The following is a 17,352-nucleotide window of genomic DNA, read 5'->3' as shown; positions in this document are numbered from 1 at the left end:
ATTGTAACAGAGGAACCATGCTAATTTAAATGTTAATAAATTTAACATTTATTATACGGAAACTGTATATGGAGAGGGGTATATGGAAATTGTATTATCTTCGTAAGTTTTCTGTAAATCTAAAATTGCTCTAAAATAAAATTTATTTTTTTAAGTCAAGTAATTTAGCCAAATTCATACACCTAGTAAATACCCAATACCCAAAATTCAGAGGCCAACACAAATGACTACAAACCCTATGCTTTTTCCACCACCCAAATCCACTTCCAACTTACTACCAACTTCCACTACCCAAACCCTTCCAACTTACTCTTTCTAGGTATTTGTATAACGACCTTAACAAGTTCCTTGAGAATAGAGAAAAAAGCTTTTTTTCTTCTTCTTCTTTGCGTACCACTGGTGTTCAGTAAGTCAGCTTAAATTCACTACTCATGGGAAAAAAGTCACAAAAACCTAAAGACTCTGTGATTTTCAGAGAATCTTATCAGGTTCAACCCACCATCTATACAGCCAGCTCCTCAGAGAGGCCGGATAGGCCCTGGGCGGAGGGCCCTTCAGTTCTGCAAGGGTCCTGTGCTGCCATCTACAGGTAGCTGGAAAGAGTTGACACACACCCTCTCCCCTCCCCCCCCAACCCCCGCCCCACTGCTGTATCTCAGCAATTAGTAAATCAGAGAGAAGTCTCAAGCGCTAATTAAATTACAGAACATATTTAACTATCAGATAGTTCACTTGACACTTGTATAAAGTAGAGACCCTACTTCTCTCCGGCGACTGAAGGTTCTTCTAACTCCGTATTAACATTTAGTCTCCTAAAATTCACAGAATTCCTTGCTGACTCACCTCCACAGATACAGATCTGGCTGGCTATTACTCCACACCTCCTAGAACTCAGATTCTCCCGCACAGAGTAGGCTGCAGACACTTGCTCAATCCCACAGACTTGAGTTCCCACCAACCAGATTCTCTCATCTTCACCGACCCCTGGGACTCCTTGCACTATCTTGCAAACCCCCAGACCTCCCCCATTAGGGCAAATGTGCGCGCGAACCCAGACGTCACCACAAAAAGGCTCAAGTTCCGCGGGCAGCTCACACCAGCGCGAAAGCTTGGGGAGAGCCCCAGTCTCAGGCTCAGTGCCCTCAGGCTAGCGCTTTGATGCCAGCTCCGACTCCCCAACCCCCCCCCCCCCCGCCCGATCCGGTCAGTCTAGGCCGGCACCCAGGCCAAGGCCCCGCCCCTCTAGACCTGTCATCACAGAAGCCGCACGTGGCCGGGGTGGGACCTCAGGCGACCTGCAGCCATCACTTTGTCTCCTCCGCCATCCATTGGGGCCGTCGCCGCCAATCAGAGCCAGCGGATCCGGCAGGAGCGCCGACGCCCGGGTGAGGCGAGAGGGAGAAGGGGCGGGGGTAGGAGAGTCCCTGAGACCGACTGGGGCTCGCGGTGGAAAAGGGCCTGGCCTGGGTTCTGCCAGGCTGGAATCCGAGAGAGGGCGGATCCTAGCGAAAGGCGGAGAGACCACAAGGGGGTGGGGACCAAGGAAGGGGCTAGGGACAGGCGGATGTTCTGGGAAGACGCAGAAAAGGCTAGAAGGGGCGGAGCTAGAGAGGGGCGGGGCCTGTGTTACAGGGGAGGAGCCAGAAGAATTAAAGAAACTAGGAAAGGGGCTGGGCCCCGAGAAGGTGGGAGGTGGGACAAGGGAGGGGGTGGGCCTGGGCGTTGCGGGGGCGGGGCTCGGGCAGAAGGGGTGAGGTTTGTAGGCCGAGGCTGCAGCTAGGGCCTCTCTCTAACTGCCTCAACCCCACTACCTCCTCAGGTGCAACGGGACTCACGGAACTACAGGTGTGGGGTGGGGTGCGCGTGGAAGAAGGGACAAGAATGGGGGTGCGCTTGGGCAAACATGAGGTGGGGGCCACGTTAAGGAAGGAGAGAATATGAGGACTGCTGCGGGGGAGGAAGACAGAGTTGGGGGAGGACTTGGGGGCTCACCGTGTGGGTAAGCAGGTGCATTCTCCAGGGTCCCTTGTAAGGGAGTGCTTTGTGGAGGTTGGAGGTACAGTGTGAGAGGGCAAGTCTGTCTGATGTGGAGGGTTGGAGCCTGGCTATGCTTGAGGGGGAGGGGATGTGAAGTGCTTTGGGGAAAGCAGGTGCTGTATGATGAAGAGCTGGTGGTCCAGAGTGTGGGAGAGACAGAGGGACTGTGCAGAGAATGGGCACTATGTGAGGGAAAGAGGCTGTAGGCCCCAAATGAGGGGGGAAGAACCCCTAGTGCTTTGAGAAAGTCTCCTGGCTTTGTAGAGACTCCAGGAAGAGGTTTGTGTACTGTGTTCTAGGAATGGCATGATGGGATTAGTGGGATGAAGAAACCAGTCCATAGTGCTCCTGGCTCCTTGGCTCCTAATTACACCTTCAGGCCTGAGCACTCTTAGGGAGGATCCAGGCCCCACTTGCTGCTAGGTCTTCTGTGACTGTCTCCTCAGTCTGCTTTGGATCTGGCTGGCTGAGACTGGAGTTTCTTCCCCTAGCTGGTGTTCCTGTTAACCCCCACTCTAGTTCCTGTTCCTCCCAGAAGGCTGCCTTCGTCCCTGTCTTCCCCCTCCCCCATTTTGCCCTGCCCTCTGCTCTGGGTGTGCTCATTTCCCACTTCCTTCCTCGCCCTGGGGCCTGGCCTGGGACTTGCCCGTCTAGGAGCTTTGTGCTCAATGGCCACAGGACCTAGTAACCAGCTGCAAGGCCCAGACCTCATCCCACTACTGCCAAGATCTCTCCCAACAGCCCCCACAAGTGACTGGCAGCTACATTTTTACCACTGGCCACAAAGTTATTTTCCCCACCCTTTTCCTTCTCCTGGGTGGGGAACCCTAGAACCCTCAAAAATCGGCTTCTGTGGGAAAGGTGGAAATTATTGAGTCTTTGATGTTTGTTTTGAGAGGTGAACTACTATTGCAGGCTGAACTCCAGAAGGGATATGAGGTTCCAGCCTCAGCTGGAAGAGGAAGAGAGAATAGCTCCCCCCACTCCCGGCTGGGAGGCTGATGGTCAGAACTGATACTAGGGCCTAATCCTCTTGGGAGTTCCTCAGGTTCCCTGAGGGGACTTGATATAGTGCCAAAGTTCTATTTGTCCCTGGGCTAGTTGAGAGACTGAAAAAAGGCTTGCCTTCCACACAGTGGCTGGATGAGTATGACAGTGTTACTGAAAGGGGCCCCAAGCCAACCCTCCTCCTAGCTGAGAGACTGGCTGGGGAGGGAGGGGGTGCTGAGGCCAGACAAAGCCGTAGGGTAGGGTGGGGTAAGGGAGGGCAGGCTGAAGCCTTTTGAGGAGGAGCTGATTGCTATGGCAACACAGCTTCCCAGACTGTCTCTCAGAGAGGCGGGCCTAGGGCAAACACTCCAGCTTCCTAAGGACTGAGGCATTTGTATGAGTGGGTGGGGCGTAAAGAGAAAGGGCATCAGTTTGCTGTGCTGAGGCTGGAGTGTATAGCTTCTCTGCTTCAATACAAGCAGGAGAGCATTCAGAAACTTGTGTCCATCTGAAAATGGATTTGAGTGAACAATAGCCATTAGAATCATAGCAGTATAAGGCCAGAGTTGCAGAAGCCCTCAACTATAGTTTATACAAACCTCTAATCTTACAGGGTTGAAAATTTACAGCCAAAGACACTGTGACTTTCTCTGGTCTCACAGTGAAAGAGCAGGTATTAGGACCTATGTCTTCTGTTTGCTGTTCCCTCAGCCCAGGGCTCATCATTTCTTTCAGCCAACGTTTATTGAACAGCTATTATGTGCCAGGCACTGAGGTTGATTCTGGGAATACCAGCATGAACAAAACAACATTGCTGCTCTCCTATAGCTTCCATTCTAACGAGGAGAAAGAAATGCATGTGTGTGTGTGTGGGGGGGGGGCACCTGGTGATAACTGCTATGAAAAAAATAAAGGACAGCAGCTAGATAAGGCCTCTTGATTGTACCATGCTGCTTTCCTAGGGCACACGGAGGCCTAGAACATCTTTGATCCTTCCCACTGAGCTACTGCCCCCCTGCCCTTTGCAGGTAACTGAGGCCTTGGTCTATGTTAGTGGCAGTAAGACAGAACTTACTGCCTGTTCTCTGGGGTCATCAAGGGACTATCACTTTCCTGTAGTGTTCTGTGTCTATTTGTCTTCCTAGTAAGTTTTTACTAAAGGAAGTAAGCTCTTGCTTTTTGCAATTTTGTTCAGAATTTTGAAAATTTCCTGAATCCTATTCCTTAGCATTAGGGAACCAACAAATAAATCAGTCCATGGCAAATGGAAATGGATTCTTTTTCAGGGTTTTTCTCTCTGGTCTGAGGTGAGAAGAAGGGAGCCTAGAGGAAGGGTTCCTTACTTGTCCTTCCTTTTTTTTTTTAATTTTTCTTTATGTTTATTTATTTTTGAGAGAGAGAGAGAGCATGAATGGCAGAAGGGCAGAGAAAGAGGGAGACACAGAATCCAAAGCAGGTTCCAGGCTCTGAGCTGTTAGCACAGAGCCCACTCAACAGATTGAGCCACCCAAGCGCCCCTCTTACTTGTCCTTCCTGAATCTAGTGCACAAGGAGGAAGTAGGGAAAGGGGAGCCTTTTTTTTTTTTTTACTATCCAGTGACAACCTCAGGGCCCTTGGGGCCTACAGCACAGGCAAGGTAGAAACAAGGACCTTGGGCCTTCTGTAGCCTCTGAACTATGGAAGAATGGACTCCCCTTCTAGAGGCATAATTGGCAACCTGCCCTAGCCTATGCCAATTCTCCAGGCTTTGGTTTGAGTCTTCCCTCTTTTGACTCTGGTATTTCCTTGCTTCTGTGGAAGACTGACAGAAAAAGCTTCCTAAGTTTGGAAACTAACTTGTCAACAAGTTCAGAGGAAAAGGTACCTATTTTCTTAGCTTACCCCTAAAGCAGCCCCTGTAAAGAGCATCTTTTAATGCTTACTCCTTATAGAGGTTTCCATCCTGGTCATTTAAAGAATAGGTCATTTAAAGAATTAGGAATGCTGGTTCTGCTGCCACTTAGTTTGGCTGTTTCTGGGCCCAGCCTAGAGGCCAGTGACTCAGGGGGAGGGTGGGGAGTTTCGAGGGAGCTGTGAGTCATGGAAGGGAGCTCCATCACAAGAGTTGGGCACATCCCCCCACTCATGGCAGAAGCCTTTCTATCCCACTTCCCCTGGGTGCTCCGTCTCCTATGAATAGAAAGAATACTGTAGAAGGAATGAAGCAGCCTGATCTCAGAATGGTAGTTCAGAGACACAAAAAAGGATGTTTAGGTCCCTGAATTAAAATGTATCCCTATCTCAGGAATTCTTGAGGCCCCTCTAACGAAGGCAAAAGAAAATTAATAAAAAGTAAGAGAAGGAAGAATACCATTTCTCAATGGAAGGAGATAAGATCCCACTTCAGAACTTTTTCATCTGCTCTGGCATAAAGGAAGCTTTCTAGACTTCAGCAGTACTCTGGTGTTTGAAGCTCAGGTTTGCAAGAAAGGGAGAGATGAATGAGAGTGGGGATATTTGGGGTCTGGTGAGGGAAGAGCAGGCTGATTTTGGAGATTGTGGAACTTTGTCTTTGAAAGCCCTAGGGCGTCCTATTAAACACCTTCGGAAAAGGAAGGGCGGAGGTGAGCAGTGGGAGGCCTACACCTTTGAAAGGGTTAAATTGGCAGGGCTGGGAGATCCTTTGGATTCCTGCAATTGAAGGGTTAAAGAGATGGGCGGGGCGACACGGGTAGGCCTGCCCCCTTGTGGACCAATGGGCGTGTGTCTCTTGGAGGGGGCGTGCCTCACACTTGAGGTCGTGGAGAGGCTGGACTCCTATGGGCCAATGAATACGGTCGCTGCCCGCGGAGGGCGTGGTCTTAGGGGGGCGTGGCGGCCACGGCCGCCGCGGCGGGGGTGTTGGGGCGCTGGGCGGGGCGGGCGGCCCCATCAGCTGGTAGGAAATGGCCTGTGAGTCAGAGGGGCAGCGGAGTCGACAGCACTGAGCCGGGGCGGCCACGGGGAGGGACAGTCGCGGGGAGGGGTGCGGCAGCGGCTGGGGGGCTGCGGGCGCCAGGTCCCGCTAGTGTTGCACACGAAGCTGAACAGAGAACAGCCTAGCAAAGCAGGGCTCTGCGTGAGCCACCCTTTGTCTGGGTTGGGGGCCCGTGGCGGGGAGGACCCGGGATTCGAGGGGAGGGACCGGGACGGGACGGAAGGGCCCGGAGCAGCGGCCGCCGCGGCGGAGCCAATTTAAGAGCGGGGTGAGTGTGTGCTAGGGGGAAAGAGCAAATCTCCGAAGCTCCAGTATGGAATGGGGCCTGTCCCAGGCTCTGGGGAGGAGAGGGGTGAGAATGGACCTGGGAGACTAAGTAGGGGTTGGGGGCATCATCCAGAACAAGGAGTCCAGCGGAAGGGGTGAGTCTGCTGGACTCAGTTTGGAGGAGGTGCTGACATCTGGTCTCTCCATTAAGGGTAGAGGGCTTTAGGTCAGCAGTCAAGGGGTGGGTTAGAGACCAGAGGTTGACCTTCCTACCCATAGTGGTGGTCCATGGGAGTAGCTCCGCTAGTTTGTGTGGACATGTATAGGAACAAAATGTGGAGTAGCTGGCAGTTCTCTCTGAACAGGATGAGGGTAGAAAGCACATGGAGAGGAATTCTCCTTCCTGCCACCCTGCTAGATCAATGTAGAAATAGATACCTTTAATACTGAAGGAAAGGGGAGAATGAGTCTGGGAGTTGTACCTGTACCAATACCCACCTACCCCACCTCCCAGGCCTAGCAGGTGTCTGAGGTACAGAACCCATGGTATTCTGGGATTTGGTGTTTTTGCTGGCCTTGCTCCTTGAGAATGTTGGGAACTGTAGTCCTTGCCAGCCATAGCCTGGCACAGCTGTTTGATGCCAGCTGCTGCCCACCCCCTGCACAGAGAGTGAGGTTTGGCCTACCCTGCCCCCCTCTTCCACAGTCCTGCCCCATGAGTCAGCTCGAAGCCATGGTCTAGAGCCAGACAGGCTGGGTGGCAGGGAAGTGCGTCTTAGAGCTTCTCATTGACAAGTCAGGAACTTAGAGGGCTCTGGGGTAATGAGCAGATGCCAGGCATGCTGGGGTCAAGTAGGGCATCATGTCATCACCTGCCTTCCCCAGGGCAATGGCTCCAGAGGCCAACTTGGATGACCAGGGGTGGGGTGCTAAGGAAAAGGACCTTCCTCAACCTTGAGTAGAGGAAAGGAAGGTAGAGATGAATACAGGTTGTACCTACCCTCTGACAGTGCTGTCATTGGAGTTCTGCCCTTTCCAGACACCCCACCCACCACAGGGAACCAGAATTTTCTAGGGATCCCATTTCTCACGAGAACTTGGTGAAATAAGGTAATGTGGGGTGCAATGATAAGAACTTGGTGTAGGAGAGCTTTCCAGTCCCCAGTGTGTAAATCTCTCCCTTTCTCCCTGTCCCCCATTTCCACCTCTGTTATTGCTGATTCTCCCTATACAAGTAATCTCTCTACTTCTCTAATTCTGGGAGTTTTTCTCTTCACTGCTAGGACTGATGCCAAGGTCTCTGGGGCTTGCATTCTACTTTTTTGAGTCCTGCCATGTGCTTACTCCCTGTACTTAGAGTTTGGCAGAGGAGCGAACAGAACTATCCTTAAGAACCCCCTGGTCTGTCTAGGAGATTTCTTACCTATAAGAACAAGCAAAATTGTCACTGGGTTGTAGTAGATAGTGACACTGCCTTAGGTGAAGTCTCAGGAGAGAGATGTGGTCTAGGGTGGACAGAGTAGGCTTTCTGGAGGGAATGGCATTTGGCCTAGCCAAGGAGGAAGGATAGGGCTTAGGTAGGTATACAGGGGACATTCTTTGAAGGGGAAAAGATACTGTGGATGGCAGGCAGCATAGGCTACTGCCCAAAGGAGAAGCTTGATCCTGGGACAGTATTTCCTCCCATAAAGGAATATGGCCTTCAATTTGACATTCCTCTCACCCAGTATGGGCTCCTGAGGGTGGACTAGTCAATAAAGAAAGTCTTTAGTCCTGGCAGGAAAACAGTGGTTTGGGTTTTTGGGTGCTGAACATGTGGCTAAGTGGAGAGGTAGTCCTACTTGCTTCCAGCTATCTGACTGCCACTGCCTTATCTCTAGCTTGCAGGGCCTAGGGGGAGGGGAGGTCCTGGAAAGTGCCTTCTGGCATTGCCTTCTCCACTCCCCCTCCACTTGATTAGATTTGTTGCCTCCTGTTAAAGGGACAGACTGCTGGGGGTAATGTGTTTAAGGCCAAAGGGCTGCCTTTGAGCTGACCTGAGGTTTGTATCTGTGAGGAATGCTCCTGGGGTAGGACTTTCTGCAAGACCTCTCCCCTTAGGGCTCCGGAGTAGCATTTGTCCTTTGGAGAGAGACTTTAAGGAAGGAGTTATACAACCTTGACTAGGAGGGCTGAATTCTTACTCTGACCATCTCTCGGTTGGCATTGGAGTTCTCTTGAATCTTGGGGTATTGCATTCCCCCTCACACTCAGGGAAGAAGCCCCTCAGCTGATGGCCCTGATAAATGGTGATCCTGCCACAACTTCTCACCTCCTATTACACTGAACCTAGATCTGCCTCTCTCTGACTCCGTAGGTAACCTAGCTCTCCCCTCTGGGCTCTGGATCCCAAGACTACACCTTCTGTTTCTGAAGAGCTTTTCATATGGGAGCTCTGATAGCCCACAACTGGACAGGAGTCTTACCACTGGCACCAGAGATCCTGGCTTAATGTCTGTTCTCCTTTCCTTAGGGTCCAGCTGAGCCCAAGAGCTGCACGGAATGGTGGCAGTCACCTTGCCAGTGCAGCGGGAATGGACCAGACTGCAAGCTAGGAGAGCAAGGCATCAGTCAGGAAGAGGGAACACACAGCTAGGCTTAAGGCCTCTTCATCGGGGTGAGTGCTGGGGAAAGGGAGGGGAAGCAGGTCCAGTGAGAACCCTGAGCTAAACATGCCATCCTCTCAGAAGTTCTGGGATTGTCCTCTATACTCCATTAATCCATCTGGGGATTTGGACACCTTCACCCCAAGGAAACCCACAAGGTCACCTCTTCAGGCCAGAGGAGGATCTGCAACTCAGGTGGAAGGGAGAAGACCCAATGATTCTTCTGATCACCTTTTCTTCTCTTCTCTTGTACAGATGTCCCCAGGCCCCCCAGCCCAGGCCCAGCATAAAGGCTGTGTGGGGGGGCCCCCCTGACCCAAGGGGGGGCTTCATGCGCCACGTGCAGGCGGAGCCGTCTTCATCCTCAGAACCAGAGGCTGGCCCTTCGCAGCCTGCAGTCAGGCAGGGGGCCCTCCAGGGTGGCCTGCTCATGGGCTACAGCCCAGCAGGGGGGGCAACATCCCCCGGGGTCTACCAGGTATCCATCTTTTCCCCTCCAGCTGGTGCCTCTGAGCCTCACAGGGCCCTGAAACGGCCGGCCCCACCCACTGAGGTTACCAGGGAGCTGAAGAGAGGCCCTGGGCTGGGGGCCAGAGAGGGACTACCCCCTGAAGAACCATCTACTGTGGGGCTACTAGGCCCAGAGGGACTGGGGCTGGGACTGGGTCTGGCCAGCCAGCATTTCTGTCACCATGGCCTCTGTGTTGTGGAACAGGGAGGTAGCTCCACCTCACCTTGGACTTCAGGGGCCCAGAGTCCCCCTTGTCCCCCATCAAATGCTTCCTGCAATAGTTTGCACACCAGAGACTGGGCTTCCCCAGATCCAGGGGCACAGGGGTCCCTGGGGGAGTCCCCAGGGCCAGCCCCTCTGGGCCAGCTGCACACATTTGACACTGATTTGCACAGTCTTGCACAAATAGGGGGTAAGAGCCCAGTGGCTGGGGTGGGCAACGGGGGTAGCCCTTGGCCTAGGGAGTCCCCTAGCACTGCCAATGGGCACAGTCCCGAGCACACACCCCCTGGCCCTGGACCTCCAGGCCCCTGCCCCACCAAGCGAAGGTTGCTTCCTGCTGGAGAAGCCCTGGATGTCAGCTCTGAGGATGAGGGGCCAGCCCCTCGGAGGCGCCGGGGAACCCTGGGCCACCCTCCTGCTGCCAACAGTTCTGATGCCAAAGCCACACCCTTCTGGAGCCATCTGCTGCCTGGGCCCAAGGAGCCTGTGCTGGTAATCCAGGAGAAGGGGATGGTCTATTCTTAAGTAGATATGTGTGTGGGAAAAGGTGAAGGCCTGAGGAGTTGGGGGGGGGGGGAGAGGGGGTCCAGATGTTCCTTTGAGAGCTTGTAATGAGGTCCTGCTTCCAAACATGCCTGACCTCCACCCAATCTTTTTCTGTAATCTTTCCTTTCCATAGGACCCAACAGACTGCAGTCCCATGGGGCGGAGGCTGAAAGGTGCCCGTCGCCTGAAGCTGTAAGTGATCAGCTTCTTCCTCTGCTCTATCCCTGCAAGTGGGGCAAAAGTCTATAATCCTTTTTCTGACTGCAGGGTAGGGGAACCCAGGGCAGGAGCCCTTGATGGTGGCAAAGGGTGAGCCCAAGGACATGAGTAAGCATACCAGAATACTTCAAGCCAATGTACTGTGTGTCCCTCCCCTACCAGGAGCTCCCTTCGAAGCCTCCGGAAGGGGCCAGGCCTGCTGAGCCCCCCCAGTGCCTCCCCTGTTCCTACCCCTGCTGTCAGCCGTACCCTGCTTGGCAACTTTGAGGTAGTTCCCCTTGGATTCTGTGATTGGGGGCCTTGGGGAAAGTGAGATGGTAGAGTGTGGCCTGGATGGGTAAGGAAAATAGCTGGCATCTGTCTCATAATATGCTTTCCCCATCTCAACCCCAGGAATCATTGCTGCGAGGACGCTTTGCACCATCTGGCCACATTGAGGGCTTCACGGCAGAGATTGGAGCTAGTGGATCCTACTGCCCCCAGCATGTCACCCTGCCTGTCACTGTCACCTTCTTTGATGTTTCTGAGCAAAATGCCCCGGCTCCCTTCCTGGTATGACCTGACCTCAACCCAAAGTTAGCTTGTGAGGAGGGTGAGGGATGGATAGCAGGAAGGATTCTTTAGGTGTTCTCACCTAGGAGAGAGTTCAGAGCCTGGTGGGGAGAACTCTAGTGTGGGGCAAGGGCTAGGCCCAGAGTAAGAGATTATGGAGATGGATGAGTATTCAAAGCTCTCCTAGACCCCATCTTAGCTGATGGCTCCATGACCTTCCTAGGGTGTCGTGGACCTGAATCCCCTGGGGAGGAAGGGTTACAGCGTGCCCAAGATGGGCACCATCCAAGTGGTAAGTTTTCCCTGAGGGGCAGTGGGAGTGGGGAGAGGAAAACAGCCCCTAGGCCCTACCAACTTTGCCTGTCCTGCCCCCAGACCTTATTTAACCCCAACCAGACTGTGGTGAAGATGTTCCTTGTGACCTTTGACTTCTCGGACATGCCTGCTGCCCACATGACCTTCCTGCGCCATCGCCTCTTTTTGGTGCCTGTGGGTGAGGAGGGAAATGCTAGCCCCACCTGCCGCCTCCTCTGCTACTTGCTGCACCTCAGGTGAGGACAGGGCCCTGGGGCAGCTGGGGAGGCCCAGGGAAAGGATTTTCCCCACCCCAGGTTATCTGGCTTATCTACTATCTGGATTCTTTCTTTGATCACCCTGTTGTCCCCCAGGTTCCGGAGCTCCCGCTCAGGCCGCTTAAGCCTGCATGGAGACATCCGCCTGCTTTTTTCCCGCCGGAGCCTGGAACTGGACACAGGGCTCCCCTACGAACTGCAGGCAGTGACTGAGTCCCCTCACAATCCACGTTATTCACCTTTGCCCTGATTGCCAGTGCCCTGAACCCATGTGGGCCAAGTACCTACCCATCCTGCTCCATCCTGGACAGAGCAAATACGTGGAAAGGTGGCAAAAGACCCTTTAGGCTTGAATTAAAGCCCTCACCATGCTCATGCCCAAATCGATTATTTGGGTGTTTAAAGCCTCTGATCCTTACCACACTCTGCTCTACTCTGGGTACTCCATGTGCCTCCCACTCCCTTGGATTTCCCAGGCCAACTTAGGTAGTGGGGAGACAAGGAGCTACCCTGAGGTTGTCTGAAGTTCCCAGGCAAGTCATGCCAGCGTTGCCTCCCTGTCCTGGGCAGGGGCCACTTATTATTTTATTTATTTTTAATTTATAATTTATTCAAATTGGATTGCCTTGGTAACCTCCCAAACCTGATAATTGGCATTGCCCCTCATCCTTTCCCACTCTCAGATATTGCTCCAAGCTCAGGAGTTGAAGAAGCTGATGTGGGAGTTGGGGGAGAACTGTTCTTTCTCAGCTGAGGGCAGAGAGGTTATCCCAGAAGGACTGAGTCCCTAGCCAAAGACTCAGCTTCCCCTGTCCTTCCCTATACCTTCCCTATACCTTTCACTTCCCCTACCCTCTGACCCCTCTCTGAAAGCCAACTTGTGTGTGTGTGTGTGTGTGTGTGTGTGTGTCCACGTGTCCGCGCACACACACACACACACACACACAAGCTTTTATTTATGTGGTGTGTGTGAGAAAGAGAGCTTGCATGCATGCACACACACAGAGGTTAACCATGCCTGATCTAAGACTCCAGACTCCAGTTGACCCTCTCCTCCTGCCTGTGTCTCCTTGCTTTGGGGTCCTGACTGAGGAAGGTGTACTGGGGGCAGAGTCAGGGCCAAGGACTGGGGTGCCTCCTCTCACCTGGCCAGACTCTGACCCACCTACCTCAGCTGGGATGAGGGGCACACCTCAAACTCAGTCATGTGATTTCCCAACTACCCCATTCCCCACACCAGACTCTGACCCAGCCTTAGTCCTGACTCCTGGGGCTGGCTGAGGGGAACAAGCAATTGCTTGAAACTTGAACAAAAAAAAAAAAAAAAAAGAAAGAAAGAAAGAAAAGAAAAGAAAAAGAAAGAAAAAAAGAAAGAAGAAAGAAAAATGAAAAAATTGTACCTGGTACTTTTTTTCAGGAAACAACAACAATAAAGAAAGAATAAATTCTTGTTTGGAAACTTGAGCTAAAACCTACTTTTTCTGTTGGGGAGAATATGGGAATGGGGATGGAGGGTCTAACTGGAGCTCAGACTCTGCCCTTTCTCCCAGAGGGGCCTGAGGTCTGAGGCCATGAGGTCTTAGGCAAGGCCCTAATGATTCTTAGGATCTGGTCTTGCTCTTTTCAGATAATGGGGTGGGGTGGGGTGGTGAGAAAGGTTCAGCCATAAAAGCTGAGCTCTCTGAATGTGGATCTACATTCCCAAACTAGTTCTATTGTTACCGATTTTAGCACCTCTGAACTTAAGTGCCCTGAAATGTAAAATGGGGGTGATTCTGCAAGTCTCTTAAAAGATGTGCCAGACATCAGGGATGTGTGCAGAGTGACATGATCCAGAGAAGCCTGAATGTAGGGGCTATGTGCTGGACTCTGTAAGGGGATCAGGCCTGATAGACTGACTAGGAAGAGGTAGAAAAAGCTACGGTGCCTGGGGAGAAGAGGGGAGGGGGAAATCTCAGTCCAATCACCAGGCAATGTTAGGCCCAATCACTATGGCAACGGGAATGGGGTCAGTCCCCAGTGGGAGGGCTGGGTACAACACAGCAGGACTACCTGACAATGTCACTATGGCAACCATGGCAAAGAGCGCCAATCCCTTGGTCGCTATGGTGACGAAGCCGTTTATACGCTCAGAAGGGTAAACTGAGTCTCGGGTGGAGGTAAGGAACTCGGTGGGAGGTGTTTCTGGGACACTTGCACGCGGAAAATAGACTCCATGGTCACCATGTCCGGGATCTTGAGCTTGATCAAAGAGAACCAGAACAAGTTTCAGCCTTGTGCCTTCTCTAGCTGGTCTACAAATCCCAGGGAACAACTTGATACACGCTTCTGTTCAAGTAAAGCTGATTGGCTGAAGTTGGGGTGGGGGGGCGGGAGAACGGAGACGGCCGGAAGTACGTCTGGGGGAGTGGAAATACGGGAGGAAAGGCTCAGGTCCGGTTTTCTAGAGTGACCTCTCTGCTCACCGTCTCGTTGGTTCCGGAGGTCCTGTGGTCGTGGGAAATGCTGGCGCGCGCTGCGCGGGGCACTGGGGCCCTTTTGCTGAGGGTGAGTGCGAGGGAACCTTCTCCAAGGGTCCTGCCAGAGATCACCTGGATCCTTACCTGGGAAGGAGCAGGATTCTAAGTTTGGGGAGAGAACTAGGGTCAGAGGTCACAGTACCCACGTGAGTTCCTCTCCGAGGACCCTTTAGGGTCACGGTTTAAGGAGATGCTCTCTGGACAGGCGCCGAGAAGGGCGATGTGGCCCGCCGGCTGGGGTCTCTGCTAATCCTCGTCTTCTCGATAGGGCTCCGTGCAGGCTTCTGGCCGTGCTCCGCGTCGCGCCTCCTCTGGATTGCCCCGAAACACCGTGGTACTGTTTGTGCCGCAGCAAGAGGCCTGGGTGGTAGAGCGAATGGGCCGATTCCACCGGATCCTGGAGCCTGTGAGAACCTCTTCTGCCCACTCAGGGCCACCCTGATGCCGAATTCCCTCACCATATGGGCGGATGGGGTGGGATCTCATTGGAGCCTGCGCCCACTTTTGGCTTTCAGCTCCCCTGGCCAGACCTGGCAGGGCCCAGGCTGCTGAACCCATGTTACCACCTTTGGGTGTTGCTCTAGCATTACACAAGCCCCATTCTTGGGTATCTCCCCTATCTATCCCCTCAGCTCCTGTTGTCTGCTACTCTGCTGGCTCCCATTCTCTTGACTGTCCCCTTTGTTCAGATGTCCCGCCTTGTATTCCCATCTTTTTGACTTCCCTACCATTGACACGCCCAGCTTTCTGCTTTACTTGGAATGTTCCATATGTTCATTCCATACCCACTCCAGGCCTAGCTTGGATCTCAACCCTACAACCCCCATCCTTCTGAGGACCCATGACTCCTCTTCCCAGGGCTTGAACATCCTCATCCCTGTGTTAGACCGGATCCGATACGTGCAGAGTCTCAAGGAAATTGTCATCAACGTGCCTGAGCAGTCGGCTGTGACTCTCGGTGAGGGGTGCAGGGTGACACGGGTGCCCTGAGACCATTAGGATGTAGTTGCAGAAGATGCAGAGCTCATGAGAAAGAGCTGATCGGAAATTGGAGGCCTGATTTTCCTCCTTTTCTCTCCTGCTCCTCTACCTATAGACAATGTAACTCTGCAAATCGATGGAGTCCTTTATCTACGTATCATGGACCCATACAAGGTATCTTCTCCTTGGTTTATTCAGCTCCTAAGTTGCTTTTCCCGCTAAAATCCTGCATTCGAGCTTCTTACACTTTCCATGCCCTTTTCAGGCAAGCTATGGTGTGGAGGACCCTGAGTATGCTGTCACACAACTAGCTCAGACGACCATGAGATCAGAGCTTGGCAAACTCTCTCTGGACAAAGTCTTCCGGGTAAGGGGTCTGAGCCAGAGTTACTGTTTGAAGATGCTTCCCTCACACTCTCAGTCCTTTGTGGGAGTCAAGATCAGTCAGTGGCACTTCTCAGCTTAGATCCCTGATGAGTGTGTTGAAGCCATGGAATTTATACCTCTCTTTCTCCAGGAGCGGGAGTCCCTGAATGCTAGCATTGTGGATGCCATCAATCAGGCTGCTGATTGCTGGGGCATTCGCTGCCTCCGTTATGAGATCAAGGATATCCACGTGCCACCCCGGGTGAAAGAGTCCATGCAGATGCAGGTGGGGGCCAGGGAGGGGCGGGGAAGAGGACTTCAGGATGCTCCAGTCTCATGGGGACTTGGACTCCCTTCCCTGTCATGATGGGTACAGTTGCAGGTCTGTGTAAGAATTTACTCTGGGTTTTTGTTGATGGGGGTCATTGGGGGTTTCTAGGTGGAGGCAGAGAGGCGGAAACGGGCCACAGTTCTAGAGTCTGAGGGGACCCGAGAGTCAGCCATCAACGTGGCAGAGGGGAAGAAGCAGGCACAGATCCTGGCCTCCGAGGCAGAAAAGGCTGAACAAATAAATCAGGCAGCAGGTCTGCAGAGGGTAGAGGCTGAGGGAGGAGAGGGCTTGGGTTTTTGAGGGTTGGTACTGGGACAGGAGCTTTGAGGTACCCTGACTTCATGAGTAAAGCTCCATCTCTTTTCTTCCAGGAGAGGCCAGTGCAGTTCTGGCCAAGGCCAAGGCTAAGGCTGAAGCTATTCGGATCCTGGCTGCAGCTCTGACACAACATGTGAGAGGCCCCTGGGTGGGGTGGGAGACAAGAATTGACACTGGAAGAGGTTTTCTCATCTACTCTTGGGAGAAGTTCCTGCCTTTGTGGGTTCCGCTGAGCCAGATTACATGATCTCTTGTATTGTGATCTGTATTGTGATCTGATTCTCTTTCCAGGAACCTGACTACTCTTTACTCCCCTCCCCTCCACCTACCCACCCATCTCCTTCTCCAAGACTGTGATCTTTGATTTTTTCTGTGGCCACAGAATGGAGATGCAGCAGCCTCACTGACTGTGGCTGAGCAGTATGTCAGTGCGTTCTCCAAACTGGCCAAGGACTCCAACACTATCCTGCTGCCGTCCAACCCTGGCGATGTCACCAGTATGGTGGCTCAGGTTAGAGTACCCTGAGGACCTAGCACAGGACACCAATGCCAGAAACTGAGACCCCTGTCACCACCGTCACAACTTAGACACCATAGAGGCCTTCAGAGTAGCCTGAGCCCTAGACCTTCTGTTAGTCTCTGTAGAGAATAAGTTTCTAAGAATGAGACACCTCCCTCACCCCTGGAGATAGGGGAGCTCTTGAGACATCTTTTTTTGGGGGCAGATATATCTGTACCAATATTCTGAGGGTAACCCTGCTCTGATAGTTTTTACGATTCCTAGAATCGACTCTACAGCTTGAGTCTTGCAAGAGAGATAGAAAGGAAAAATAAGTTTATTAGCCCCAGCCTCACTTTCTTTTTAGCTATTGGTGGGTTGGGCTATGCCTTCTGCCATGTGTCCTCATGGCTCTCTCTGTCCCTTTTTTTAGGCCATGGGTGTGTATGGGGCCCTCACCAAAGCCCCAGTGCCCGGGGCCCAGGATTCAGTCTCCAGTGGGAGCAGCAGAGATGTCCAGGGCACAGATGCAAGTCTTGATGAGGAATTTGATCGAGTCAAGCTGAGTTAATGGAGCTGGGCTTGGCCAGGGAGGCTGGGGACAGGGAAACAGCATTCCCATACTCTGGCTCTAGCTTCCCTGCCAAGATTTTGTTATTATTTTTTTATTTGAACTTTAATCATGTAATAAACTTGCCACTGGCAAACCAGAAACTGTCCTCTTTGATTGGGGAATGAAGTTGGGAAAGTCACCAGTGTTTTCCTTGGATGTCCACTTCCATCCTCCAGTTCTCTCAGGTCTGGGGAGCTGATTCCTCCA

At 52.6% G+C, this 17,352-nt stretch overlaps 2 protein-coding genes across 5 annotated transcripts; both read left to right on the top strand.

Annotated features, from left to right (window-relative positions):
• Window positions 1–1,328: 1,328 nt before the first annotated feature.
• Window positions 1,329–12,989, top strand: FAM214B (family with sequence similarity 214 member B). 4 transcript variants are annotated; one of them, XM_030294484.1, is made up of 9 exons: window positions 1,329–1,385; window positions 8,764–8,907; window positions 9,152–10,121; window positions 10,309–10,367; window positions 10,557–10,662; window positions 10,788–10,946; window positions 11,170–11,238; window positions 11,322–11,497; window positions 11,615–12,989. In XM_030294484.1, the coding sequence occupies exons 3-9, from the start codon at window positions 9,228–9,230 to the stop codon at window positions 11,766–11,768; spliced, it is 1,617 nt and encodes a 538-aa protein (XP_030150344.1). In that variant the 5' UTR covers window positions 1,329–1,385; window positions 8,764–8,907; window positions 9,152–9,227; the 3' UTR covers window positions 11,769–12,989. The 4 variants fall into 4 exon arrangements, with proteins under 4 accessions (XP_030150344.1, XP_030150345.1, XP_030150342.1 ...); XM_030294485.1 differs by lacking the exon at window positions 1,329–1,385 and adding an exon at window positions 1,751–1,845 and having other exon boundaries at window positions 11,343–11,497; XM_030294482.1 differs by lacking the exon at window positions 1,329–1,385 and adding an exon at window positions 1,751–1,845.
• Window positions 12,990–13,961: 972 nt separating this feature from the next.
• STOML2 (stomatin like 2) lies at window positions 13,962–17,246 on the top strand. Its single transcript, XM_030294486.2, has 10 exons — window positions 13,962–14,065; window positions 14,306–14,443; window positions 14,896–14,995; window positions 15,134–15,192; window positions 15,284–15,385; window positions 15,536–15,670; window positions 15,824–15,968; window positions 16,087–16,166; window positions 16,416–16,544; window positions 16,966–17,246. The coding sequence occupies exons 1-10, from the start codon at window positions 14,021–14,023 to the stop codon at window positions 17,101–17,103; spliced, it is 1,071 nt and encodes a 356-aa protein (XP_030150346.1). The 5' UTR covers window positions 13,962–14,020; the 3' UTR covers window positions 17,104–17,246.
• Window positions 17,247–17,352: the final 106 nt, after the last annotated feature.

Source organism: Lynx canadensis, chromosome D4 (genome assembly GCF_007474595.2).
Source record: "Lynx canadensis isolate LIC74 chromosome D4, mLynCan4.pri.v2, whole genome shotgun sequence".
Classification (NCBI taxonomy): Eukaryota; Metazoa; Chordata; class Mammalia; order Carnivora; family Felidae; genus Lynx; species Lynx canadensis.
The sequence above is the reverse complement of the archived record's forward strand: the minus strand, read 5'-3'. Positions and strand labels throughout refer to the sequence as shown.